This window comes from Phaethon lepturus, unplaced genomic scaffold (genome assembly GCF_000687285.1).
Source record: "Phaethon lepturus isolate BGI_N335 unplaced genomic scaffold, ASM68728v1 scaffold17912, whole genome shotgun sequence".
Classification (NCBI taxonomy): Eukaryota; Metazoa; Chordata; class Aves; order Phaethontiformes; family Phaethontidae; genus Phaethon; species Phaethon lepturus.
The window spans coordinates 1-26,884 of record NW_010522807.1 but is presented as its reverse complement, the minus strand read 5'-3'; the positions used below and the strand labels follow the sequence as shown (position 1 = coordinate 26,884).

Genomic DNA, 26,884 nt, shown 5'->3' with positions numbered 1-26,884 from the left:
AAGAGCGGGAGGGAGGCAGCAGTGAGTGAAATCAAATTGCATAAAGCCATAGAGGGGAAGGGGTGCTAAGACGAAGACGGAATGTTCAGTAATAAACTAATGTATGCACAACAGCTGAAGCTGTATCTGGAATTTCAAATGCAGGGCCAGCACAGAATACCACCAAGATGTGAAGAGAAATTGATTTTACAAGGTAAGGGTAAGGAAACATCAGCTAAGGTGGATGGGAAGGATTAGAATGAGAGGCAGAGATCCTGAAAATAATGGTGGGATGGGAGAGCTGAGCAAATAATCTTGACAGACTATGACAAGCTGTTTGACAGTTATGCATATTCTTCAAATGCAAATCTGAACACTGAGGTGCTGCCCAGTAAGAGTTCTGTGACTTCAATGAAGTGCGTAACAACAGAGAAAATAACAGGCGCAAAGCAAGGATGCACCGCTGCATTACCTTTGAAGTTGAAGGCAATGATGTCCCGCAGGAGGATCTCCTTAGTTAAAGCAAAACGGCCGTAACATTTTCACACAGGACGTGGCACTAACAAATTATTAGGCTTCAAGTTAGCAAGGCTGATGAAAGTAGAGATAGTCTGCAACTTTTCTCCACCCTGGGCTGACCAGAGGTGCCAGTGATGATTTAGAAGAGCCTGCACACCAGGGTAAGGTATAGCCAAGGGATCGTGTGGGACTTGGCAGAACATTGTACATAGGAGCACAAACTTTACGTGGAGTGACATATCATTCCCCGACTCATGAAGACCACCCCTGTTAACCACAGGGAATTGGTTCTGGTCTGAATTCCCTCCAGCTGGAGATCATATTAAACATCTTTCTTGCATGAGGGCTTCAAAAGGCTTCACTTATGAATGTTTATCAGGCACTTTGAGTTGCAGATGGAGGATGCTAGGGAGGTGCTAAATATTGTTGCCATTTATAAAGCTTAACCTTTAAAAAGCAGTCTGTTTCAACTTTAACCGTTGCACATTTTTCACAAGTTTTGTGGTATTAGCTGTGGTTCTTATGCCCTGACACAGGACAGCAGTGTTGAGATAGAACTACTGTATTCAGAACAAAACGTAGGTTTTGTGTAGTTTTTTGCTATAACAAGGAACAATACTGCAAAGCACAAGAAAAGCAACTGCTATGGATAGATGGGGGCTGCTTTGGTTTTCATTTGTTTTGTTTGATATTTACATGCTGCTTGCTTACCTTTGAGATGCTTTAAAAATATATTTATTATTGTATATCTAGTCTACTCATAAAGTGCTGAGGAATTTCAGCCTTGTTAAGATTTGCTCCATATCATGGTACTGTGATTTCTGTTTCTAAACGTGCCTGTATACAGAATCACAGGTGAATATTTTCTTTAATTACCTTGGGAATCATACTAAACCCTGTTCCTTAGGGGGTTTTATTCACTTCTTTAACTTAGATAATATGGGTAATCTCATTGATGTTAATGGATCTGTGTTATGCATTGTGATTTTCTTCTTAGTGGCGTGTATTTATGGTAGTTCTGGGAAATTATCATCTTAATATAACAAAAAAGCAGTATTCTCTGATACCCTCTAGTGGATGTTAATGAATGTTCAAATAAATCACGTGAACTCTAGAGCGTGGTGTGTCCTAGATGGACAGTTTAAGAATTCAGGGCTGGGAAAAGAACTTGAATTCTTATAATCCCAAGTAACATCTTCAGGCTGTGTGAACTGCCCTATCACTCTGCTGAAGTGAAATTATCTGTTGATGTCAAAGGAACTGGAAGAGTTCAGCCAAGTATCTGGTCCCACAGCCTGTATCAGTTATGGGAATTTATGTTAAGTTTCACATAAAAAAGTGAAAAATGTGCTTCTTGTAATGGCTCTTATCGATGGAGTATTTCTGGCATGTAGTGACCTGTTCAAGAGCAGCCATCAAGACTGGTCACTGGAGAGCCTATTATCCTGAAAACTCAATAAGGAAAATACTTAAGCGACTAGAACTGTGTTTTCTTTTGCTTATCTCTTGTTCACTTCACAAAATTATGGTCTCTCTGCTCCAGAAAAGGGCTGTGAGTGATTGCATTTACTAAAGTGAAGGAGGTCCTGGAATCAAAGACACAAACTGCGCATGCTGTGGAAGACTCTGCTTATCTTACTTTTTCTGCACATTGTTGTTGCTGCCTGAATTCTGCAATGCCCCAGCTGTTAATATCCCAGTGAACAAGGGTCAGTGCAGACTCTGTTGGTGAATGCTTGCTGCAGGCAAAATGGGGCTGTTTTCGATACACTAGTGTGAATTGTGCGGTGTGACACACTCGGCTAGACCCTGTGCGTCCCACCTACCCGCTGACTGTTTGAAAGGGGCCCTCAATGCACAGTCTTCCACGTGCATGAGAGATGTAGCCAAGTAATTACCTTTGTGTAGTATTTATCTTAGCGATCAGACAGCTGCTGAAACATAGTTATATGTCTTTCTGTGCTTTTTTTCTCCCCAGAGTTGTTTCAGTGAACAGAAGAAGACCAGTAATCTTGAGGCCTATGTGAAATGGTTCAATAGACTCTGCTATCTTGTAGCAACAGAAATTTGCATGGTAAGTGAAAAGTATGTGGCATGTTTTACCGCATGCCTGAAGTACCAGTTTGAGATCGTACGTTAATAAGCAAACCTGGAGATTTATTTCTTATGACCCAGCTAGGCATCTGACGGTAAGTTTTAGTAATATGTAGTCGCAGAAGCGACCTGATAAATGACAAACATATTGCAAAACAGAGCTGGTGACACACAGGCGCTACACTGTTCTCTTGATGTAGTAGGAGCACAGTGTGGAATAATGAACCCTGCAGGGAAAAACAGAGGGAAAAATGCCTTGAATTATCCTGTGAGATTTCTGCTGGAAAAGATTCTGGTGGAGCAGTATTTGTTATCTGTCATCCAAAACTCTGTTGTGCTTGTGAATTCCCATTGCATGGCTCTTTGTCCTGCTGCCCATTACTGTAACTGTGACTAGTGTTTTTTTTAACTTGATAGTGATTTCATTTTGTTTAACTTGGCCCCATCAAAATGAAATTAATGTTTTCTCCTTTGAAAAGGATGTGGAAGGGGGGAATAGTAATGCTGTAAACAGCCTAGATAGCCCGTGACTCAAAAGCATTGCCGTTTGAAAATCATCTTTGGAAAAGGTGGGGTGATTCCAGTCCAGTTAAAATGTGTATTTAAAATGCAAGCTACCATTTTCCTTGGCCATATTGCCGAAAGAGCCAGGAGAGGGGAAAGGGATTAATACAGTGAAACAAAGTCTTTCTGGGACAAAGATGCTGCTGTTACATGGGTGTGAAATCCTGCCCTTAGGAATGTCTGTGCTGATGTGCCCACTGACGTGAGGGAGGCCAGCAGGGAGCTGAGGCACTGCTTCGGGGCTGTTTGGCCTGCCTGTTCCAACGCTAAGACATTAACTGAGGCAAGCCTGGGAATTGCCATGAATTTCTTCTGTGTCACTGCAATGAAAGCTTTGATTTTAGACACTGCCAGTCACCAGCATCCACTAGACTGGTGGAACAGAATTAGGGCCAGTGAGTGACAGACGATGACCCAAGCTGTACATGGACCCCTGCTATGTATGTAACAAATACCCAAGATGCCCTCCAATTCTGCATATGCTTATTAGAGATATTAATTTATTTTAATTTGCAGCCTGCAAAAAAGAAACAGCGAGCACAAGTCATCGAATTCTTCATTGACGTTGCCCGAGAGTGCTTTAACATAGGGAATTTTAATTCGCTGATGGCAATCATTTGTAAGTACAACTTCTAACCAGGTCTCTCCATCAGCTGTCATGGATGAAAAGGGGAAACCTGATTCTCATCCATGGCTTTCTTTTCTTCTTTCTCACTCACAGCTGGGATGAACATGAGTCCAGTCTCCAGGCTAAAGAAGACTTGGTCAAAAGTGAAAACAGCCAAATTTTTCATTCTTGAGGTAAAAAAAAAAAAAAAAAAAGTGCTGATAAACTGCTTGAATTATATTCTGGATTTTTTTTTGTTTGTGAATTTTGACATTTTTATCCAGGCACAAGATGTTTATAGACATGTTTCTGGCTAAAGTTTCTCAGCTGTAGTGAGGAAGGTGTGAAGCTGCTGATACGTAGAGGGAAATCGGAGCACTCAAGTAAATAGGAGGACAAAAAAGAACAAAAATACGAGCCTGATTGCAAGCCATAGTGCTTCCACTGATGCCACTTTTGTTTGGCCACAGACACAATGCTGAGTGTAAAGCTCCCAAGGTTGAACAAGCTGAACAAGGCCCAAGGTTGGTTTTTGTATTGAGGATACCAGGATTTGGCATATACAAAACGTGCAGTCCTTATTCTTCACATAAAAACCAGTAAACTGTTACTAGAAAAATCAAAGGTACAAACAGCCACAATCTGTAGATCTTTCACTGTATTTTTGGTTCAAGGCTTTTGTGGATTTTTGAAGATGTAGGCTAGGCTCTGTTCAGGGTTTGCTACAACTGAAGGTAAAGTTGTCTTCAGAGGACTCAGGTCGCTTCCTAACCAATGTGTCGTCTTTTGTGTATCTAGCACCAGATGGACCCTACTGGTAACTTCTATAATTACAGAACAGCATTGCGGGGCGCCGCTCACAGATCGCTCACCGCACACAGCAATAGGGAGAAGGTAGGTGTGACCACATCTCATTTATCCCCAAGTGGATGGTGTGCATTGCTGCTGAGGGTCAGTGGCTCAAAGACTTGACGCAAATGCTTTCCTCCCTTCCATGGGACACCAGTGCAAGGCTTGTGCACTGCTAAATGCAATTGAAAATGTAAATCTGTGGCCAAAAGGAGTCTGAGATGGATCACAGGGCTTTTCTGGACTTGCTTTTAGACATTGGAGAGCTAGGGAGGTCAGGACACACAGCGTGGAGGACTTTGTTGCAAGAATCCCTGTACTCCTTGAAAATTCACATCAACTGAAAAACATGATGGAACAGGTATTCCAGACTAAAATTACTTTTGTTTTGGTATGGAACATGAGCCTGGCAGGCCCAGGTGGAACTGTGTTTTTGTTACAACTGTGCCAGCCAGGCCTCTGTGCCAACAAGCCCCTACTGCGCAGCGTGTGATTTGAGATAGAGAGCAAAGGGCACAGCACTCGGAGATGAAGTGGTTCTCCATTTGCATTAGGGAAAGATGACTTACCACAAGTCCTGCAAAGAAGTCTGATCTGAATCCATTGCAGCAAATTTGGGGTGAAATTCTGTCCTCATGAATTTTCATTTCATTTGGTTGTTGCTGCCATCTCGGTGAGCAAATATTGAAGTGTTTTATCAGTGTTCGTGGCAGATATGTAGCTTTCTGAGATGTCATTGATGCTGCAAAAATCAGATTGATGACATGTTAGTGCAGGATCCTCCTGCTTTGTGCCCCAGTGTGCTTCTTGTTAATTTTTTTATTTCTCCATTAAATTTTCTTCTTTTTTGTTTGTTTTATGAAAGAGGGTTTGTTTTTAACATTTCAATTGCACATAGTCATAAATGGGTACTCTCTGCACAGAGCGTGGCTAAGGTAAAGTAGATGCTGCATGAACAAGCATAATATGGAATTTAGTATTCATTCACTAGAGGAGCCAGGCCAGATGTTACTCTCACATCGCTGTAAATTTGATGTAAATCTGCTGAAGCTAATGGAATCTCACAGCATTTACAGTGCAATGAGATCAGCATCTGGTCGCAGGCTGACTCAGCTGCAATGGGAGTATACCGAATTGTTCTGAAAAGCACTTCTCTGCGCAAAGAAGAGTCAATGTCTTTGGATGTTTGTGACTGGCAGAGAAATTGTCATTCTCACACACTGCAGTGAGGACCTGTCAGTCTGAGATGCTTCTGCAGTTCGTTTCTTCTGCGACCGTCATATATTCAAAACAGTTGCTTTATCGTTTTACTTAATTTCCTGCAGAAGTTAGCAATCTCTGTCATATCTCTACCCCTAGCTGCTTAAGTCTGAGGGCAGAGAGATTATTAGATTGAAAGGAATCTATTTTACATAAGAAAAAGCCCATGTTCTGTTTCCCTTGTGTAGATAACATTAGTTCAAGAAAATGTTCAAGCATATGATTTGGTAGCTACTCCCACTGGGTATTTTACAGTGTCAGATACAACAGAATTTGTATCAAGATTTTGTAATTCTTGCTGGATGAATTAAGGACATTTGTTTATAAGATAGATTATTGGTTATTTATTTTAATGAGTTTGAATAAAATTGAAAGAACATGATCACTTTTTTGACAGAAAATGTTGTTTCTTGGCAAACTTGTGGCAGAGCTCACTCTGAAGAAAATTTTTATCTTGAAACTGAATTGTGCTTACCAGAGTTTGAGATCTGATCTTCTCCACCCCTCTTCTCGACAAGTGGCCACCCCAGAAGCCCAGGTGGAGGCTTCAGGCCTCAGTCCATCTGCTTGAGAAGGAAGGAGCTCTGGAGGGAGCGCTCTTGTTGCAGACCAACAAACTAAGCAGTGGGTTATGTCTCACAGGAAGAACTGCGTGTAGGCTCAGAGGAGCTAATGTTTAACTGGCAACCTCACCAGAAACATTACTTTATTCTCTCCTCAGGGCTGGTGTCTTGGCCTGCTGAATTTTGAACAGCACTTGAGCAGAAGCACAGCTCAGCGGCTAAATTATATCCTGAGGGAGACAGGGTGAGCCAGTGACCTGAGGCACCCTCCCTCCTCCTACTCTGTGCACACATCTCACCCAAATCCCTCGTGTGACACCGGCCTTCTGGCACAAAGAGCACTGCCTGATTTCATCACCTGCTCCATCCTCATCCTCAGGGTGCTCATGTGAGACTGTTGCACAGGCTGGAGGAGAAGGGTCTTGATATACCCATGGAGAATCCCCTGACCTCAGTCCTCACTGTTCTCATACAGCCCTTCTCTCTGTGTGTAAACGGCATAGTTATAACTACTCATTACTTGCCCAGGAGCAGGCTTGTAAAAAGGCACAGCAAGGCAGCCCTCAAAGCTGAGAGAGGCAATACAGCAGCAGAAGATAAACCTTCCAAAGTGCAGGGCAAGAGGACTGGTAATGAAGAAGGGCTGATGGTTTCATGCAGAATTCGGAGAGGTGTACTTGTTAGGAACTAAGTCTAGTTTTATCTGTGCAGTCAGCTGACCTATGCCATCTCCAAAATTAAGTCATTCCACTGGGAAACCCTGCATTGTGCTAATGACATTTTTCTGGCTTTGAAATGTTGGAAGTATGTACAGTGCAGTACTGTGCGTTGTTTCTGCCTGATACTATGGAGGAAGAACATGTCCGATCTCATTAGCTTTCTTCTTTCTGCAGGAGGCAATTGTCCTTCAGCATGTGGGTGGGTTGGATGGCACGGAGCGGGGAATCAAAAGGGAGTGAAATACGAGTTTCTGGCACTAACCCCGATTTTATGCTAGCAAAGTGCCTGGGTTGAATCCAACATTAGAGTGTAACTATATCCACTTTTGTTGCTTTTCCTATTCGGAAAAAAAAAACATACAGGGTAACATATTTTTATTGGGGGAATAAATGGTGACCCAAAGACAGAAATCTCCTGAAAATCTGTAGAGAATTGGTATCCTAGGTATTGTAGAGAATTGGTATCCTTCATGCCTATGTCTCTGATGCCTTTTGGATGCATATGAGCACAAGCTCTACCCATGCTCGGAGCTGGCTGGTGGCTTTGTAGCCGTATTAGCATGGCATTGAGCCCACATTCATATACCTTCCCTCTCAGCAAGGCTTTTCGTTTATGTTTAGTACCACTAATGATCGTCACCTAGCTCCCTGGCAGCATGGAGCAGGGCAGAACAAGCTCACATCTGCCTGCAAAAAATACATACAGAGAACCTGGCAGTAATTTCTAGCTGGGCATCAGTGTCTGGCTCCAGCTCTCTGTATCTTTCCACCTTAGAAAATCACACTGGTTATAGAGTTATCATTTTTGGTAGAAAACATACCACATAGACGCAATAGCATTCTTTACCTCATGTTGATTGATCTAGTTTGGATGATATAGAAGTGAATCCTGAAACACACTTAGCTCAGTTTGCCTAGAAATTGTTCCTCCTCACCCTGATAAGAGGGCTCAGGATTTTGAGGGGTTAGGCTGTGCTTTGTTTCCATTCCTATATTATGTCAGTGGGATGTATCAGGATAATGCCGGTGGCTCTTGGTGTGTCAGTCCAGGGTTTTTTTTATGGCTATTGCACTGACATGACAGAGTTTATCTATGGCTGTCCCATAAAAAAGCCAGCAGAGATGCCGATCTTTAGCAGTTTACTGCATGTGGTATTTTATCTGAAACAGAAATTGGCTTCCATTTTCACAGCAAGAGTTGGTGGTGGCTTGTAGACTCCTTGCCTCAGTAAGTGTTGTCACGTCTATGACTTGCTCACACTCACTGTTGCATCGTGAAGGCTGTAGACTGGAAATAACAGCTGCCAATCCTGTTCTAGGTCCATTTCATATCCCGTTACAGCTGATGTACAGCATGAGATGGAGTAACAGTAAGACATTAAATACTTAACTAAAGGATTGCTCCCTTGGCCTGTCTTGCGTGCCATGAAAGCATTTGTAACTTTGGTGCACACTTAAGCTACAGCTGAGTTAATTTACAAACCGAACAGTGGAAACACTGGACACTCTACCATGCGATGTGCTTCCCTTTAAGTTCATGGTGATTAAGTTTATACTTAGTAGCTTAAAAGACAGATGTTGCTGCCACAGGAAAATGCTCACTGAGGTGGCTGTTGACCTTAGAGCTCAAACCCTCCCAGTGGCCTTTTTCTATCACAGTGCCAGTGCTGGAGAGATGAGTAGACTCAGATTTGACTATCGAATCCTAGAGCTCTGGGAGTCAGCTTTGTCAGGGACTGGTCCTTCGTATTATCTTTCTTTTCCCTTTGAGTTATGACACAAGAGGACCCAGAGGGAGTCTGCTGCACTCTGGGTCTCTGCTGAAGTGCTGGGAATGCACTTCAAGTGCTGTAGCCGGTTTCTGCCGTAGAACATCTGGCATCAAATTTATCCCTGCTGTAATTCCATTAATTTCAAGAGTCTTACCTAGAAGTAGACTTTTCCTATAGCAAATTATGACCTGCCTCTGATGGCATTAGAGAGAAGGCTTGGATCACTGCTATATGCCACTTTGCCTTAAATGATGCCCAGGGCTTATTTTGAGCACTACAATGATCTCTCTCGCTACTGTTGGCAGTTTCCTGTCAACTAACTTAGTATTTTCAATCCTACTGTCTGCAGGTTAATTTGGAGAAGCAGGTTGTACTAATCAGGCACCAGGAAGGAAATTACATGCCTCGAGAGGTAGCCATGCATGGAGCTGTTGAAAATGAAACAGCTCCTGATTAACTGTTTGTAGGCAAGTCCTTTGTCATTGAATTTTATTCTGTCTTTCCTTGTTCAGGGACAATACTGGTTCTTTGGTTCCCAGCTGTCTTTAAATTGCTCGATTTGTGTATTCAACATCTTTGCTTATAAAGACCCAACAGAGAAAGGAAGAGTTCTGCCATTTTATTTTGCTCTTTGCTGTCTGATCTTGTCGTCAAACAGTGAGGCTGCTAATAATAAACTCGGTTATTAGCATTTTCTTAGTCATGTTACTCTGCTGAGTGAACATTGTCTTCAGTTCATATTCACTTCAGCGTACATCCTCCTGATGGCTGAAGGTGCCTCTGTACCTTACTACCCTTATGCTTGCCTGTCACTATACTGCTTTTTAAGTGCACAGAACACTGAAAAGTTAGTATTTCTTTTTTTCTCCTCTCTCTCCTGATTGAGTTCTTCTTTCATGCAGAGAAAATAGTGAACTGGAAAGATAATAGTTATGTCATTTCTCTTCACAGATTGTGATCCCCTTCTTCAGCCTACTGATCAAAGACATTTATTTTTTGAACGAAGGATGTGCTAATCGCCTTCCAAATGGACACGTCAACTTTGAAGTAAGATCTGAAAATTGTTTTTATCTATCCCATTCTGACAGCACTATCTGAGACTGTTGGCCTGCAATTTCAGTGCAGACCAACAAAGTCTGAATATGTCAAAAGGAATGATCTCAAGTGACTGTGTGAAGGTTAAACCAATCCCAGAATGTTTTTTAAAAGAATTAATAAGTATATTTAATATAAACATTACACGCAGATCATCCTAACTTGCTTTATGTTGGTTGGCTGCTAGAAACATAATGTCAGTAGTATAAATGATTATACTTACGGCTTGGAGGGCAAGATGACTTTTTCAGAAAACATGGGAAACTATTTTTCCTGAACACACACAGAGAAACAAGTCAGTATAAAATGCTTTATACTTCATTTTATCTGCCTTTTTATCCCTTTCTCATTTTTCATAAAGAGGTTTGGCAAAGTAAATTATAAATTACTTGTGGTCATTGGAGAAAAACTAGAATACAAGCAGAATTACATAAGGAGTACACAGCCACTCTGTCCATGAGGTAAATGTCATGCTGCTGATTTAAGGATTTGAATGTGTTATCTCCTGCCTGTAGGTTTTACAGAAAAGAATTTCTATTAAATGCAGCAGAAGGATTTATATTCCCTCACAGCCCTGGAACTAGGTAGTATTAGTCCCATATCCTGAGTAATCCCAGTTTTGTGCTGGAGCAGATGGTTTTACACTAGTACAACTTGTTGGGAGTGGCAGTGTGCAGGCACTCCGGTTTCTGCATTGTGGTGGCTGTGTTATTGTAGGCTGGTGGAAGGGCAGAGGTGGGGTCCTTCTGAAAGAACTGCCCAGTGTCAATGAGAAAATACTTTTTGAGCTCTCAGATTCTTTGCAAAACATTTTTTCAGCATCACTTTGGTTGCATTGAACTTCTCCTTCAGTTATTGGCATTGTGAGATAGTGAGTAATGCATAAAATACTGAGCCTGGCATTGCCTTAGTATCAGAACTGTTACAAGACCTAAAGAGTTATGAGGCATTGGAGTCACTCCACTTTATGTAATTTATATCTAATTCTGCTCCCTCCTGTTCCATCAAAGTTTGTCTTCTAAAGTACATATGTGTAACCCATAACTTTGCTAATGGATACATTTTCATCTAAGTACAAACTGAATTGGCTTGCAAGAAGGAATGTAGCGCACCCTTTCCTCTCACTTTCCCCTGTAAATGACCTGTGAAAATGTACCCATCTAACACATGCAAGGCTCTTTTCTCCTAATAACCTTGGGGTTGGCATGAGGAATCAGTCTTCTGCTTGGATGTGGTTGTATTAGATAATCTTACTGTATCTGAGTGGAATGGTTTTACGTTTACAGAAATTTCTGGAACTGGCTAAGCAAGTAGGAGAATTTATAACATGGAAGCAAGTGGAGTGTCCCTTTGAACAAGACCCTAACATTATCCACTACTTGCATACTGCTCCCATTTTTACTGAAGATGGTAAGACTCTGTACAATCTCTAATCACTGAAAAGATGTTTCTTCATCATTACTAATTAACACCCTGATCCATGCTTTGGTGATCTCTCTCACTGACCAGTCCCGGTTCTTTCCTAGCTTTCCTGTCATGCAGCGTGTTTATCGCCAGTCTATCAATGGGTTTTTGCAAATAGAACCTTCTAGCTCATGAAGCTGCTGCCTGATTGCTTTTCTTTTGTCCATAGCTTCTCTATAAGGCACTGTCTAGGAAGTTGCCATTGTGGCCCTATTTTTGTAACCAAGAAAAGAGGCCACACAACCATCTCATGGACTGCTGTGAATGTCAGCTGTCCCTTAGCCGCTCATTCTGTGATTGATGGAGCCAGAACTAATCTCTTCAGTGAACACAGCCCAGGGCAATGGTAGTCCAGCTGACCTCCGCCACTACACCAAAGAAATATATCTACAGAAAAGAGTTTTAAAGAAAAATATTTTCTAGTAATCAATTTAAGCTGTAGCTATGAAAGCCCTGTCCTGAAATTATTTCTCTGATTGTCTTTTTATACTTATGTGTCCTCTTCAGTTTGGTATCCAGCATGTCAGACCGTATCATTTCATATTGGTTCACATTAGTTGCCTCTTGGTACATTGTCACGCACAGAATTGTCTACAGCTATATTCCCATAAGCTATACTGGTGTTGGGTTTATTTTTTTTTATTCTAGAGGCAGCTTTCTGTACTAATGCAAGTTAAGGAGACCAGACAGTTTTTATTTCACAGACTACTTCAGAACACAAAATACTGCGTCAAAAATCCTACCTAAATCCTAAGAATAATGACTACCAAAATAGAATAATTAATGTGATTAAAGTAGTATGTATTGAAAGGAGATAGGATGGAGGCATTTGTTCTGTTTCTAGACTCTAAAGGGACAGAAAGTAAAAGTCAGAGGTATCTCAGAGGTGGTGTTTAAAAGTATGGTTTTCAGGCTACTGGACCAAAAAAGGGTGACCTCAACCCAGTAACTGTTTGCAGATTTTCTCTCTCATGACCTCCTATATATCCATGCTGCTTTCATGAGATGCCCTTTGCAGAAGCCACTGCAGGCCTCCCCTGTTACCCAGGGGAAGCGCAGAGCAGAAAAACCTGCCATGAGTAAACGGTGAGAGAGTAGATTAGAGATGCAGCAGTGGTATGTGAAATGCTGTGCTACACTTGTCACAGTGTGGAGGAATAGTGGGCCAACACTTGAATACTAAAATGCAATTGAATTGTAGCACAGACTTGAATACTGGGATGGTTTGAGCATTAAAGAATAAAGCGTCGCTAAAAGCATTGCTAAACAGTCAAATGAGGAAATGTGTGTGAATGCAAATCACAGCCAATTTTTAAAAAAATCTGTGAAGACAGTAAGATATTAATGCATCGCCAACTTTTGCAGAGGAGACTCTACAGCCTAGACACATTTTGGTATCATAAAATGCATTCTACAATGCAAAGTTTTGCAGAAAAAAAAAAGACTTGTTTATTTTCTTCTACTGTGTTCCTTCTCTGGTTTCTGTAACTCATTCTTATCTTGAAGGTGTTTGGTATTCATTAATGATACTATGTCCCCATAAGCTTTAAAAGATTGAGGAAGATAAGGTTGTGTTAAGTAATGGGAATATCCTTAATTTTAACAAGTTTATTTGTTTAGCTGTCAGTTCTTACTGTCTCTTTTTTTGATGTTCATATAACACTTTGGTAGCAGTGCTGTGAAGGAGTAAATGGGGCCAGATCTCTACATGCAAAACCAGAGACGATGTAACTGTTTAATATTGTTATAAGAAGGTCATGCTAACATATTTTAACTCTGGGCTGCTTTACTGTTCCATCAAAATTAACCTAGCAGCTTTCCAAAGGTAGACATCTGAGCTAAACATCAGTCTCCTACCGATTACCAGCTACCTGATGGACCAGGAAGTTTTCAAGTTTCTCTTGCTGTGTGGTACAATATAAGACATACAAGAATGCAGGGACGGGGGGATTACTGTTGCTGTTGGAATAACACGTTTCCCTTTTCCAGGTTTGTATCTGGCTTCCTATGAAAGTGAAAGTCCAGAAAACCAGACAGAAAAAGACAGGTGGAAATCCTTAAGGTGACTACTCATTTTATCAGCTCATTTCTAAAGTACCTCCAAAGTGCTGCACTGATAGTCAAAGCTTGTAAAGCGCTGGCATTTAAAATGTGACCTCTGATGGAGGTCTTTTCCATTTAAGACTAATCTACAGATCTGAGGCTGCACTGATAAAAGGTAACTGTAATCTCAAATTATCCACTGTTTAAAGAATACCCTCCACTCGAGCATTTATATAGTGCTGCACCCGTGCAAAAGAGGCCTGGTGCAGATGAAAAATGCTCTACGTTATCTTCTTACAGTTTACATCTCTTATTAAAGATGTATAATGGTTTGGTGTAAGTGAGAATCTGAAGAGAGTGATTTAAAAAAAACAAGCCACCTTTATGTTTGCTTTTTTCATTGTTCTTATGTTTTAAATTTACAGATCCACTATTTTAGGAAAGACTTGAAGATTAAGAGATTATTGCAGTAGGTCAAGGAAAAGAAATCCGCAAACATTTTGCACTACTGATTCCAAAGATGCCTGTTTGGGATTTAGACAATTTCTTTTGTTTGAGTTTTTTGTTGGGTTTTTTGACTGCCTAACGTTGATGGGTGAACTGGATTCATCCACTGAAATCAACAGAACTGTGTGCACAATGACGCTTTTCTAACTATGATACATGGAGAGGAAGGACAGACTATTTGTGGCTGTGCCCAAACTGCATCAGGACCACTGTAACTTGCCTCTGAAGGAAATCATAAGAAAATCAGGAGCATGGTGAACCATGGTACTGCGAAAGAGAATGGAAAAGTATAAAAAAAAGAAAGCAGAAGACACACATGAATATTTCAGAAGCAGGTGCTTCAGACAGCAGCTCTTTAAACCCTCTGAGGATTGTAAAATTAAATCAAACACAGACACAGCAGCAATCTGGTTAATTGCTGAACGAAGAAAGAAGAACTTGATCTTACATTAGCAGTCCCCAAGCCTTGTTGAACAAAGCACTGACTGCTACAGGTATAAGCTTCCAGCAGATGAAAACTGACATTGCTCACCCATATGTATGTCACATATAGACTACATCAGCATGGGACAGTCATACAAACACCATGAATTTTTACAGCAAATAATCTGAAGTATGACTATTGCTTAGTTATTCTTCCCACCACTGTTGTTGCTTTTTCTTACTGTGAATCTTGGCAAATCTGAGGAGGGCACAGAGTGTAGACGGTATTCCTTAAAGACCCACCACCACAACCACATCTAAAGCTGAACCGAAGAAGCAAATGACTCTGGACTCAACCTCTATTTAATGTATGTAGTGTATTCCCTAATTTTGTTGATGCTGAGATGCATCTTTTAGAGGGTTTTATCACACTGAAAGAAAAATGATACTGCATTACCATTTGGAAAAAAAAAAATCTATTGGGTTCCAATTAATACAGTACTGTTTATTTTGTAACATGATACTAGGAGGATAGGAAGGGGGAGGTAATTCCTCTGAATTTGGGAACTACATGGTATGCTCTAAATTAAAGACAAAAGGTTTCAGACTAGAATGAATGCACTAAAGTATTTGTCATTCTTGAGCAGACAAACATTTTTCTCTTTTTTTATTTTTAGGATCTAAACCATGTTCACCATTTCCTTACAAATAATATGAAATAGGGACTATGTCTTGTATTTAAAGGTGCTACTGGACCACATGTATATGATAATGAACTATATGGATATTAGATTCAAAACTAAGCCCAATAGTAGACTAATTGTTTGTGTGTGGAAGGGATGTTCCTACCTGCCCCAGAAAAGACCTCAAAAAGCTTAAATGAAACCTAAATGCCACATGATAATGAACTTTGCATTTTATTACTGACTTGATGCTGGCCTTTTCAGATGTTCCAGCCTTTCTCTGGATGTAACCCTTTCTTTGAGGTCAGTAATAGTTTTATTTCGATACAGAGTGATTCCAAGTGGCTGTAGTGTTTTGAAAAATTAGGCTAATCACAAAACCTGGCTGTGTTGGCCTATGCATTTAGCCAGAAAACTGGAACTGCTCCTGCCCTCTGCCAGGCCTCAGAAGTTATCCATGCCTGACTGAGTTGCTGAAATGTGAGGCATTGGTGAGTTAGTGTTTGAGGGCAGCTCTGACAGTTGAGCTGATCGGGAGTACAGAAGCCTGAGACATGCTCTATGCGATACTAAAGGTTTGTAGTGTCTGCAGTGCAATTCTTATGTTGGGTTTTGATCTGTGAAACCCTGTGCAGTCTGGAGCGTGGCCGCCTGGAATGCACTGCTCTTGCAATTGCTGAGATGAGCAGGACAGCTGCTTCTAGATTTGCCTGTGTAAGGGCTTGGGGCAGAACTTCAATTCCCCTTTTCAAATAGTTCTATCAGCACATTAATTCAAGCAGGGGGAACATAAAAATGTCATCTGTTTACTCAAGCTTTGTACGAAAAAACAGTGTAAGGATGGTACAACATCATTCCAAGCAGGGAATGGTCACTCTTCTGGTGATAGTGTTAATACGCTGGTTTTTAATTTTTGTACGTGAGCTGAGAGCTATACAGAGAAACATACATGCAAAGCCATTCTTTCAAGCAGAACCATTTCCAAAATGATGTCATTAAAAGCCTGTCAAATTCCAACCAAATTTGGAGCAATAACCATAAACATATCTACAACAATGCTAATGCTTACGTGTGTTTTTTAAATGGTAAATTTTTTCATAATGTCTGCATCTTTTTAACAGGCATAGTGTGACTTCATGGTGGAAATGTTTTTTTTTTTAATTTACCTGAAACACAATGTAGGTGGATGGCCCTTTCTTAAAATCTGCTTTTTAAAATGCAAATCCTCATTCCTTTTCTAATGAGCCAATCGAGGCTGGTACTGCTGAGATTATAACACCCTGAAGATGAATCAAAATGTGATTTCTCATGATAATACTTAATATTCTTGGGCATCTTCTATGAATTTAGGCAATTTTGTAAGTATGAGTTTAATCAGATGTCAAAGTTTATCACTGTTGCAAACTAAACTGCTTTTGTAGTCCAAAACTTTCAAACCTCAGTGCTTAAAATGGAAGCATAAAGGTCAGATTTAGGTAAGTATTAAGGGCTTAGTGGGACTTTCAGAAGTACCAGATTATCTTTAAGCCTTTATGTAGTCAAACATTTTAAAGGTCTTTTTTCAAAGGTGCTAAACAACCTCATCTCTTGGTGAACACTGAGGCAATTATCGCTTTATAGAGGTGCGTGGCATATTGATCTGTAGTTATTTCATCTCCAGAGATGCTGGCTGCTCTTTGCAAAATGACTTGGAGATGAGAGTACACAGCAGCTTAAAATGAGAAGACAGCACTTTTAAAAAACAGACTTTAGGAATCATAGCTTGTCTTCACATAAATTCATGGCTAAAATCCTATTGTTTTAAATAGAAACAGTGTAAAGCCTTAAGTCACGGCTGTGAGTTGCATTTGTAATTCATATTTGGCCTAACTAGGGTGTACAGCTTCAGATGGGAGAGTGGTTAGGGCCTTGCTTCACCAACAGGTTTTACAAAGTGCGAGTATGACTGAAAACAAAGGATGACAATTTGGGGGATAGATTTCTTCGAAAAATGTATTAACATTACATGAAAATGAGAAAAAGCACCTCCAAATAATTACTATTTTCTTGCTATAAATGTGTAAAGGACTCCTGCCATGCTGACAAGAAAGCAATACCACTTCACCCCGAGCACTAAGCCGCTGTAAGGCATGTAGTCATTAGACTAACATCTAGACAAGTTACTAGTAGTAATGTCATGGCTTTCTAATTCTACTTTTTTCAGTGGATTCACCTCCCTGACAGCTGCTTGAACTAATGCTAACAGAGAAGAGAGTAAAACTAGAGCTATAGGTCTGTAGTGTTACTATCAAAACCCTAAGCTAGTAAGATGTGAATATGATACAGTCTTTCAGAAGCATTAACTTAGCTTCTGTGTATACAGCAATATTTTAAAAGATCCGAATACATGAAATCACTTTGGCATCTCCTCTAGTGTAATCAGAGTGGTAGCAAAAGTCCTATTTTTTCATTTCTTGAGTGTGTCATTCTGCAGCGTGGGCCTAGATAAAAAGCCCAGTGAAAAACAATGAGGGAATTGTGTGCCTTCAGCTTGCATTGAAGTCAGTAGAGGAACTTGCTCAATGCCTTTCAAAAGACACTTTGTCATACAATCTTGCCCTCAATTTCACATGAGCATCAATCACATTACCTAATTAAAGGTGGATGGATGTAGGTCTGCTGGGCATGACAGAATTCTGAAGCTCTTGAAATGAGTCCAGCACACAAGAACCCTGTGCACCAGTGTACACTGAGCTTAGCATATCGCTATTCCCTCTGTTAGGCAGATAACACAGTCTTGTCATACAGCGGGCTGGAAGCTCCCCATGTGGATAGAGGACATGCAGATCGGGAAGCAAACAGTGATCCCAGCCACTGCTGAGATGGCACTTTAACAAGGTGTGGACACAGCTGCTAAAGCACTTCAAAAACAAACAACCGTAGAGATATTTTTCTCAGCTTGAAAATATTTTATGATGTGGTCAGTGGTGATAAGATAATAATTCACTTAAAATCAAGCCAGTCCCTTACAGATACCTTGGTTACTTTGTCATGTTTTATTGCAATAGTTTACGCACCTTTTATTGAAGCACATGAGCACTGGTTTGCACGTGGCTGTAAATCCAGTTTAGAACAGAGCTCAGATTACTGAATATGTAATTGGAGTTATCAGAAAGAAGACATGTTAGTAGAAAAGATGTTATGTGTATCAGTGTAAAAAAGTTACCCAGTTAACAGTATCTGGCATAACAATGACTGTGTTCCATAGAAGGAGACTGATCCCAAGCACAGTGATGTGCCAGAGGAAAAACTCCAATTGATTTTGATGGGCTTTGGGAGCAGTTCTGCAATTATTTACTATAGTACAGTTTTAAGTTATTCATAGGGATTAAATTACATTGACAACTGGTATAGTCCCTGGCCTTTCTTTTGAGCCAGGTGCAACTCTCAGATGGGCAGGTGCACTTAATAATAGGGTAAAAATCTTGCCTTAGCAAAAGTTTGCTTTCACCTTGTTGAAGTTCCAGCATCAAATTTAAGGACTAAATCTGATCCAGTCAATTAATTCTCATCTGAGAGAAAAATTTTACTTTCTGGCTTTAAGAACCTTTTTTTTCTTTTTAGACTGGTAGAAATAAGGCTTACTGTCTCAGGTCTCTCACTGGAAATTAAAACCCCTTTGATTGTGCACTGATTATTTCTATTGTAGTAATTGCAGAATGGGACTAGGGAGTGACAAGGAAACAGGGAAAAGCCCCTTTGTCACTGCTCAGAGGCTCAACTGTGGGCCAAAGACTTTCTTTTCTTTTGTCCTTTTTAACATTATCTGTTGAGTGAAATTACCTCAGTTGTCGGTGCCGGGCATTACTGAACTGTGGCTGGGGAACAGCGCACATGTATCTGGTGTCCATATGGCAGCACATACACTAACAGGGGGATGCAGATGTGATTAGATCCTGTACACAGCTGACATGTAAATTCATATCTTAGGTTTCTGATGCTCTGACATATCCCTTTTGAAAGGTAGGAAGTTCTTGGAAGTTCACCTGGGGCAAAGCCAACTTCCCTATCCATCCAACAGAATGATTACAAGAGAGTGCTTTGAACTAAAAGAGGCTCCTCTAAGGGACTTCAGACAGTGAAGAATTTGTTACTTGGCTGACAGAGATTTTAAGATCTACGCAATGTGGAAAAATAAGTACTTTAAAAAATTATGATAAATACCTTGATGGTTGTTAACTTTCACATGTCACAGCATGGCAGCAGAGTAGAACAAGGTATCTGTGCGTATCTTCCTATCAGTGGCAGCTGGGCAGGCTAAGGCAGGAGAGAACACAGTGAAATGCTGGTGCAGAAAGCTGTAACAATACTTTTGTTTTAATGTTGTATATGTAGGAAAGAAAGTACACTGCCTTGGAGTGTGTCCCTTTCCCTGCAATCACTGTTAGCTGCTCTGTGGAGCAGCTGAGCAGAGGAGGCAGTAAACAAGTTACCTTTTTTCGACAGAACAGATCTGGAGGGTCATCTGTTTTGTATTAATTTCTTTTACAGTTCTTCTTGCATATTTTCAGATATGCAAAAAATACTAAATACATTAAGCTAATGCTCATACAAGGCATCACATCCTGCATTTTTACATTATGCAAGATGTAGATACGAAGCTAATAGCTTGTATGAGTGGTATTTCATACACGCTGCATGGGTGCAAGACGTTGAAACTCAGGCTATAACCTCAGCTATAGAAAAAGGCTAAGCATGAGTAACTCCTGTCTAGATCCCCTGCCTTGCATTGTGGCTGGACGCAGACTGTAATGCTGTAAATTCGAGTGGCTTAGACTGCTTGCTCTTCCCTTGATGCCTTTCCCTTCACAGAAGCAGTATTTTGCTCCATAAACAGCTGTGGCAAAATGCCATAGGAACATTTTTCTAGGTCTCTGCCATACAAAGGCTCTACAATCATACTGCAGAGCTGTCATAATAGAATAGGACTCCTCTTCCCTTCGTCCCTGTGGCCCTAAAACTGCCAACCCAGGCTAGTACTGCAGTACAGCAATGTTCCCAGGCCTTCCTGAATGCAGAAGACCTAGAGTTCAGAGCTCATGAGTCCTGTAAGTTAAAGATCTGTACAGGAAACTTTCTCCTAAATTGTGCACCACCTATTTAATGGACTTCTGACCAGAAAATTCCATAGTCCAGCTACCTTTCAGAGAAATGTGAACTGTAACTGGTTAGTACTACATCACTGCTTTCATTATCTAATTATGCTTCTAAAATTCCAGTTTTTTTTAAACAACTGAACATATGATGGTTTCTTGGTGTTTGGCCCATAGGTAAACAGAGTTGAGAAAAGGGGGGCTCTAGTCTCAACATTTGACATCGTATGTATTTCTGTAACAGCCCAAGTTGGGTTATCGGGCTATCAATTGCAGCCTGTCCTTGCCTTGAACTAGAAGGAATTGTTCCAATAGAATCCTCCTAATTCTTAAAACTTAATGAAAAATACACACAGAGAGACCTATTAAATTCATGTGTTTTGAGGTATGATTCTTACAAATGTACAAGTACTTCCCTTAGGAGTCTGTCTGTAAAAAGACCATTGCTAGTATGCAATACAGATGGAAAATAAATCATCCTCTGGGTTTCAGAACTCTTAGCAAGTCTTCATCAACTTATAAAGGTGGGAAATAAATTTTAGGATTTTTTCACTTTTAAGTGATAGTGACATTACCAGCTGTCTTAAACCTGAACTCCAAGAGTATGCTATTCTAAAACATTATTCACAGACCTAGAAGCACAGAGTAAAAATGGGTAAGCAGAACTGTCTTTATTTTCAGATTGAGAAATTCAAAGGTTGAATGAGACATGGCCAGGGTCACCTGGGAAGCACGTCCTTTCAAAAAGTTACCCTGTAAAGGTATCCAAATTTTAGTTTTACATTTCTTCTGTTTGTTTTTTTTTAAACTGCTTTTTCTGTGAAAAATGGAAAAAACTCCTTTTTTCCAACTGTGCTTAGAAAAATGGGAACCAATTTTTCTAAAAATAATCAAGCTAGGACATAAATAGGGATTGAAAGCCTAGTATATACTGACCATGTGAGCGGTAGTAATGAGGCACTGCGTTCTTCCTGTATCTTTTTCTTTAAATTAAGCAATTTCATGTTATGGTTAGCATTTTCAGGTCCAGTTGAAATCTCTCTGCCATCCATAATACTCAAACTATGTAGCTTTGTTAGAAATTCTCAGAACAAGTATCGACACTTTATTAATTGCACAGGCAGGAAACAGTAAGGTTACTTGAAAGTGGCTGTTATGATTTTGTGACTGTACATAGATCTTGCAAAATGTTAATGGTAATATGCATACTGTACCCCACATAAACACTTCAAGAATAGCATGGTCATTGTTATGCTTTATAGCTGTTGTGGAAAATGTCTTAACCTGCATTCATGATTATAGTGTCCATCCTATTCCCATGCCTTTTTATACAGTTGTGGTAAGATTGTTACAAAATCCTTTTGTCAGTCATGTTCGACCTAACTTACCGATGTATAGAATTTATATATTAAAACCCCCTCTAATTTATACTGTGTTTTAACAGTTTGCCTGAACTGTCTATGGTTTCTAAATTTTGTAATGTGAGTGTCAAATAATAATAATAATAATAAAAAAAAAGGCTCAGCTCTGTGGATTTTTTTTCTTCAGTTTTATTTGTAGAGGAGATTTCAACAACTACAAACCTACAGAATAGGCTGTAAAGAAACTTGGGCTGCTCTGAAACTCCAGAAACACAATGATCTCCCTGACTGCCCAGCAACTCATTAATATGCTTGTAGACACAGAAGTACCTGTGGTTTCTGCTTTTCCTCTTGGTTTCCACTTTACTGCTTCTCTCTTCATACTCACACATTCAGAACATTGCACTGTACTGTACACTGTGAAGAAGAGACAAATTATCTTAGTTCCCATAATAGAGTATTTTCCCAAATAGGAGTCACAAACTTGAAATTTCATAATGAGAGGAAAAAGCTGGGACTGGGGCTGAGTATTTTCAGTCTGTTCCTATTAAAACACTGTGGTACAACTGATGCTTAAGTGTGTTCTTCTGTTATTGTACTGCAGTAAACTGAAAGCTTCTACTGAGATGGGGGACCCATTTCAGTAATCATGTACAGAAAAGACATCCTTGCTTCAAGTAGCTTAAAATTCCTTTAACTAAAGAAGAGGCTCAGAGGTGACACTTGTGTAGGCGTAAGTGGAGGAGTTTCCTTGATGTAACATTCGGTATCGGCACCACATTGCTTCTGTGAGTGTGTTACTTCCAGTCAGCAGAGCCTGGTTCTGCCTGCTGTTACCAAGTATGGGCTTCTGCTCTATCTAAGTAGTCGCTGACTCCAAAGCTTGCAGACATGTGATGTGACCCTTTCTCAGCACAGTGTTCTTACTCCTAGTGTCAGAATTCTTGCCAAAAGGGACTGTTAAGTCATCTGGTTGAATTTCCTGTAACTTGTAGCTTATTCAGGCTTTCCAAGCCCCCAGATCTTTATTAGGCTAAAACATTTCAATCCTCAGAAGGCTCAGTTGTGTCACAGAGAGTGAGAAAAGCTGACATTTCCACTGTACCTGTGAGCCTTGCAATAAGAGGGAATGGATCAGGCCAGCTCAGCCCAAGGTGATCCCAGCTACATTTTTGATCCCAATACACAATCACACTGTGTATTGCCAAAGTAAAAACCAGCCTAAACACTGGAGAGAAAACATCTTGCCTGAGTGGCAATCTGCCAGCCACTTAAGGTGTGGTGTTTTGATTTTGCCCTTAATATCTTAACACAATGTAGGAACATGCTGAGGGCAGCGTAGGCAATTTCTGTCTGCTGCCTGTCACAGCTCAGAGAAAACCATCGTGTTATTTGGCCACAACATTTCACCAGTGTGCGTGTGGATGAACAGAAGTGCCCACGCTCACACAAAAGTTTCTGGGTCACTGCTTTCCTAAGACAAATTCTAATAACTCATTAACAAGGAAAATGTGTCCCTGAGCCGTAATCATATCTTGTTCTTTTTGACCTGGCTGAGTATTTGCATTTTTCTATTCTACTGCATAATCTGCAAAAAAATCTATTTTAAAATTGCCCTTTTAAAAAATAAACTCTTACAGAGTGGAAATACTACTTTCAGCGGGTCTTCACCTTGCCTTTCTGTTGATCCACCCATGCAAGGTCCTATTATCTCTTTGAATTTACATATGCCACAACAATCTAGGACACTAGCTCCCTTGATCAGTAGTTATAGTGGTTTGTGAATTGAATAATACATTCTCCCTGATCTGTCTTAGAAATGCTCCTGATGGTTTTTCCATCCCCATTCAGTTCAGTCCCTTACAAACAGACAGTATTGTCATTACTTTGCCCCTGAGCTCCCAAGCAAAGCTACAGCTGGTACCACCCCATTGAGGGGATTTATGAAATTCTCTCCATCAGTATAAAACCCAAACCATGGAAAAGCAGAAATCCATAAATAACTAAAGGCAAAGCACAACTACTATTCAACCATCCTCTGATGCTAAGCAGAGGGAGGAAAAACAAACCAAATACATCTTTAATTAAGAGAAAGCAAACACAGTACTGGAAGTACTGAAAGCCAGGAATTTTTGGCTCTGCCGCCGAGCCTTTCTGAGGCTTTGGGCAAGGCAGGTGACCCCTGCTTTAAATTTTGTATCTGAACAATGAGATTTATGTCTCCTGAACAGCTGCTGTGAGGATGGATCACCTACTGTTATAAAGCATTTGAAAGAGGGACCATACAAAATTGCATTTTGAAGCAAATGTTTTGAATGTAGCTTTTCATACATCCACAAGTGTGTCCTGCCAGGATAATTACACTGAATTGTAATGTCTTCTCCTGTACAAAGCAATCATCTAAAACATGGTTGCATTGTGTGTTACTCTCTCCTCAAGTTCTGCACACATTTGGTGTTGTAAAGTCTAATTAAACAAGGAAATACCTCATATAAACAACAGTCAATACCATAACGATTGACAGCAGAAGTAGCTATGACAACACTCACATGTATTGCCTTACCAGTTTTGTAAAGACTAACTTTCTCTAATTTGATCCTTCACCGTTAGGTTATCCCCATCTTAAAATCGGCCATTTCTAAGGGGGCTGTTGCTTTGTTTGCGCTACATGATCCAGTCATTCCAGTGAGTAACTGCTGACTTTTTATCCTTCTCTGAGACACCACTTAAATGCCAGCTGACACCTCTCTACTGCCAGGTCTCCACTGCCACCTCCTGAACAGGAAGGAAAATCAACTGCTTTCAATACTGCATTTCTTTTGAATGCCTACAGAGGTATTTTTGAAAGCACTTTGCTCAGCACGAAGAGCAGTATCTGCAACTGCTTTTCAATCTGTCTATGGAGGCTACTTTCTACAAAATCTGTTGTAAAGCTTTTGCTTTAAGGTGGTACAACCTTTACATACGTCTTTTCTTCTTCAAAAAGGTTCAAAAGAAAAAGCTAGTTATCCTTAACTTCTGATAGATTTGTTCCTCTTTCAGTTGTCAGCCGAAAACCTTGGACTGAAATGATAAATTTTTACTAGCTCCCATTCATTGCATTTTCATAATGAACAACAGTTATTTTCACCCGTTCTATTCCAGGCTGAAGATCCTCCTCCCTGACAGAAAAGAACTGAAATACGCTAGAACCAAAATTTTCCTGCTTGAAGGTACAGTCAGTTCTGATAGTCTCTTCAGCATTAGCTTGCTCTGTCCCATCAAATGGGACTTCCCCAAATTGTCACTGAGCTGCTATACCCTGTAGGAGGGCCTGTCATCTATTTATGCAGGAAGGCAAAAATAGCAAAGGTAAGCCCTAGTAAAACCCTAGAAGAGTCAGTGAGGCAAGGAAGGCACATAACATGATTCTGCCACATCTACCTTCTCTGCCCTGCCAGAGATACCAGCCACTGGTTTGTCACCATTCTTTCAGCAAGAAACTTTCCATAAAATCCAGATACCCTTCCTAGATATTCCTCATGGAATAAGAAATCAGTGAGAAGCTGCAATTATCTGATACAGTTGTCTAGTGTCAGGTCAACAGATATTTTCTGCATGTTTACAACACTTCTGCATGCATGTTCATGTGTGCATGCTTGCTCACTCCATCTGTAATTTTATCCCTCTATCTTTTTTCTGCTGCTTGCAGTCTGAGAGAATTCCTCAGGCAGGGGCTGTATCAGTGGATGTCGGGAAAACTCTTAAGATTTTGTAGATGTTATTGCCAGCTTTATAAACAATAACCTGTCATTTACATGCTAAATGAGAAATAGTAAACCACTGGCACCAAAGCCATATTTGGCATTGACAGATTTAGTATATGATGAGGGCTATGAGGTGAAAAGGCTTCTTAAGGAACACATGGCAACAAACAGCTGTCAATGCTCCGTATCTCAGTTTCTCTTAAAAAAAACCGAACAAACAGAAAACCAGAAAGAGATACAGGATTTTCACTCTAGTGCAAACCACGTTTAAATGCTTATCTTAAGCTCACTGGCAAATAAGTTTTAATGAAAATTTTAAAACCATGAAACCAAATGTATATCTTCATTTTAGTATTATTTGCTAGTACTTTGGAGGACTGACATTAAAAACACACTAGCACTCATTCAATAAAAAATATGCTACACCTTGGATATTCTGGGTTTTGCTTCAGTTGCAAAATCTTGCTGTATCAGAAGTAAACGTTACTAAAACTATTCTAGGAAACAGTCACTGAGTTAGCGATTTTTTTTTGATTTATCCACTAACCTTCAGAGATTTGTAATTGTCTCCAAATAAAACATTGTGAGTTAATAAATTTTAAGCTTATGTTTCAGTTCCAGTTCCCCCTCACTTTTGGGTGTTGTTTTTTTTTTTTACTTTAAAAAAAACTCTTTGGGCTCTATCACTGACTGCTAGAGGAGTTGCTAGTAGTATTTTTCCACTGTACAGAACTGCATTAAATCACATCTGTGACACCAGGGTTTTGCTTTTTTTGGAGCAAGCAAGTATTTGTCTCTGCCAGCTGCAGATGACTTAGCTTGATTGACCACATCACATTTCCATGGGAATGAAGCAGGAATTGCACCAGCACTGTTAACCCAGGATGGCCAGGCCCAGCACCCCATCTTCCCCAGCCCTGCTCCACCGGGAGAACTGTGGCCATGTCTCCCGGGTCTGTCGTAGGACTAGGAAACACTGATCTGCTTGCACTCAGCAATACACATACTTGATTTTCAGTGGTCAGAACACCCATGGAAGAAGGGACGGTTGTAACCTGCAGACTTGGGTGGATAATCAGTTTTATTAAGCTTTTACTGCACAGCCTTAACACCTCCACACAGGAAAGACACACCCCAGAATTACCTGCGAGGTACTCTTGAAGATTAGGTGTAAGCACGAAGCCAGGCCTAACAGTGGAATCAATCTGGACACTAAAGATGGTTGGTGAGTTCATTAGGAGTAATTAATTGGCAGTGTGATTTCTGTATCGCTCCACCCGTTTGACAACACGATGCTCAGCACCAGAGGAGGGCAGCCCTGCAGCTCGGTGGTAGCCCTTGAATCTGGGCTCACTGCTTGAACCCCTGCATGAATTTGGGTCCCCAGCCCCCACGGCCTCAAGCTTCTTATAAGCCTCCCCGAGAGGGGCGCAGGGCAAGGCCAGGCCGAGGTCTGCGGGCCGGGCCGGGCTGGGCGGACAGGGCCCCGCTCCTCTCACCGCGG

General features: G+C 40.5%; 1 protein-coding gene across 2 annotated transcripts in view; it reads left to right on the top strand.

Moving 5' to 3' along the window:
* Nucleotides 1-13,978, top strand: part of RASGEF1C (RasGEF domain family, member 1C) — a 28,186-nt gene extending 14,208 nt beyond the window's left edge. For both annotated transcript variants that reach the window (XM_010281943.1, XM_010281942.1), the window contains 8 exons: nucleotides 2,477-2,572; nucleotides 3,673-3,775; nucleotides 3,878-3,957; nucleotides 4,562-4,657; nucleotides 9,878-9,973; nucleotides 11,308-11,431; nucleotides 13,475-13,547; nucleotides 13,954-13,978. In XM_010281943.1, the coding sequence (XP_010280245.1) occupies nucleotides 2,477-2,572; nucleotides 3,673-3,775; nucleotides 3,878-3,957; nucleotides 4,562-4,657; nucleotides 9,878-9,973; nucleotides 11,308-11,431; nucleotides 13,475-13,547; nucleotides 13,954-13,978 (693 nt within the window). The remainder of the gene's footprint in view (nucleotides 1-2,476; nucleotides 2,573-3,672; nucleotides 3,776-3,877; nucleotides 3,958-4,561; nucleotides 4,658-9,877; nucleotides 9,974-11,307; nucleotides 11,432-13,474; nucleotides 13,548-13,953) is intronic.
* The last annotated feature ends 12,906 nt before the right edge of the window (nucleotides 13,979-26,884 follow it).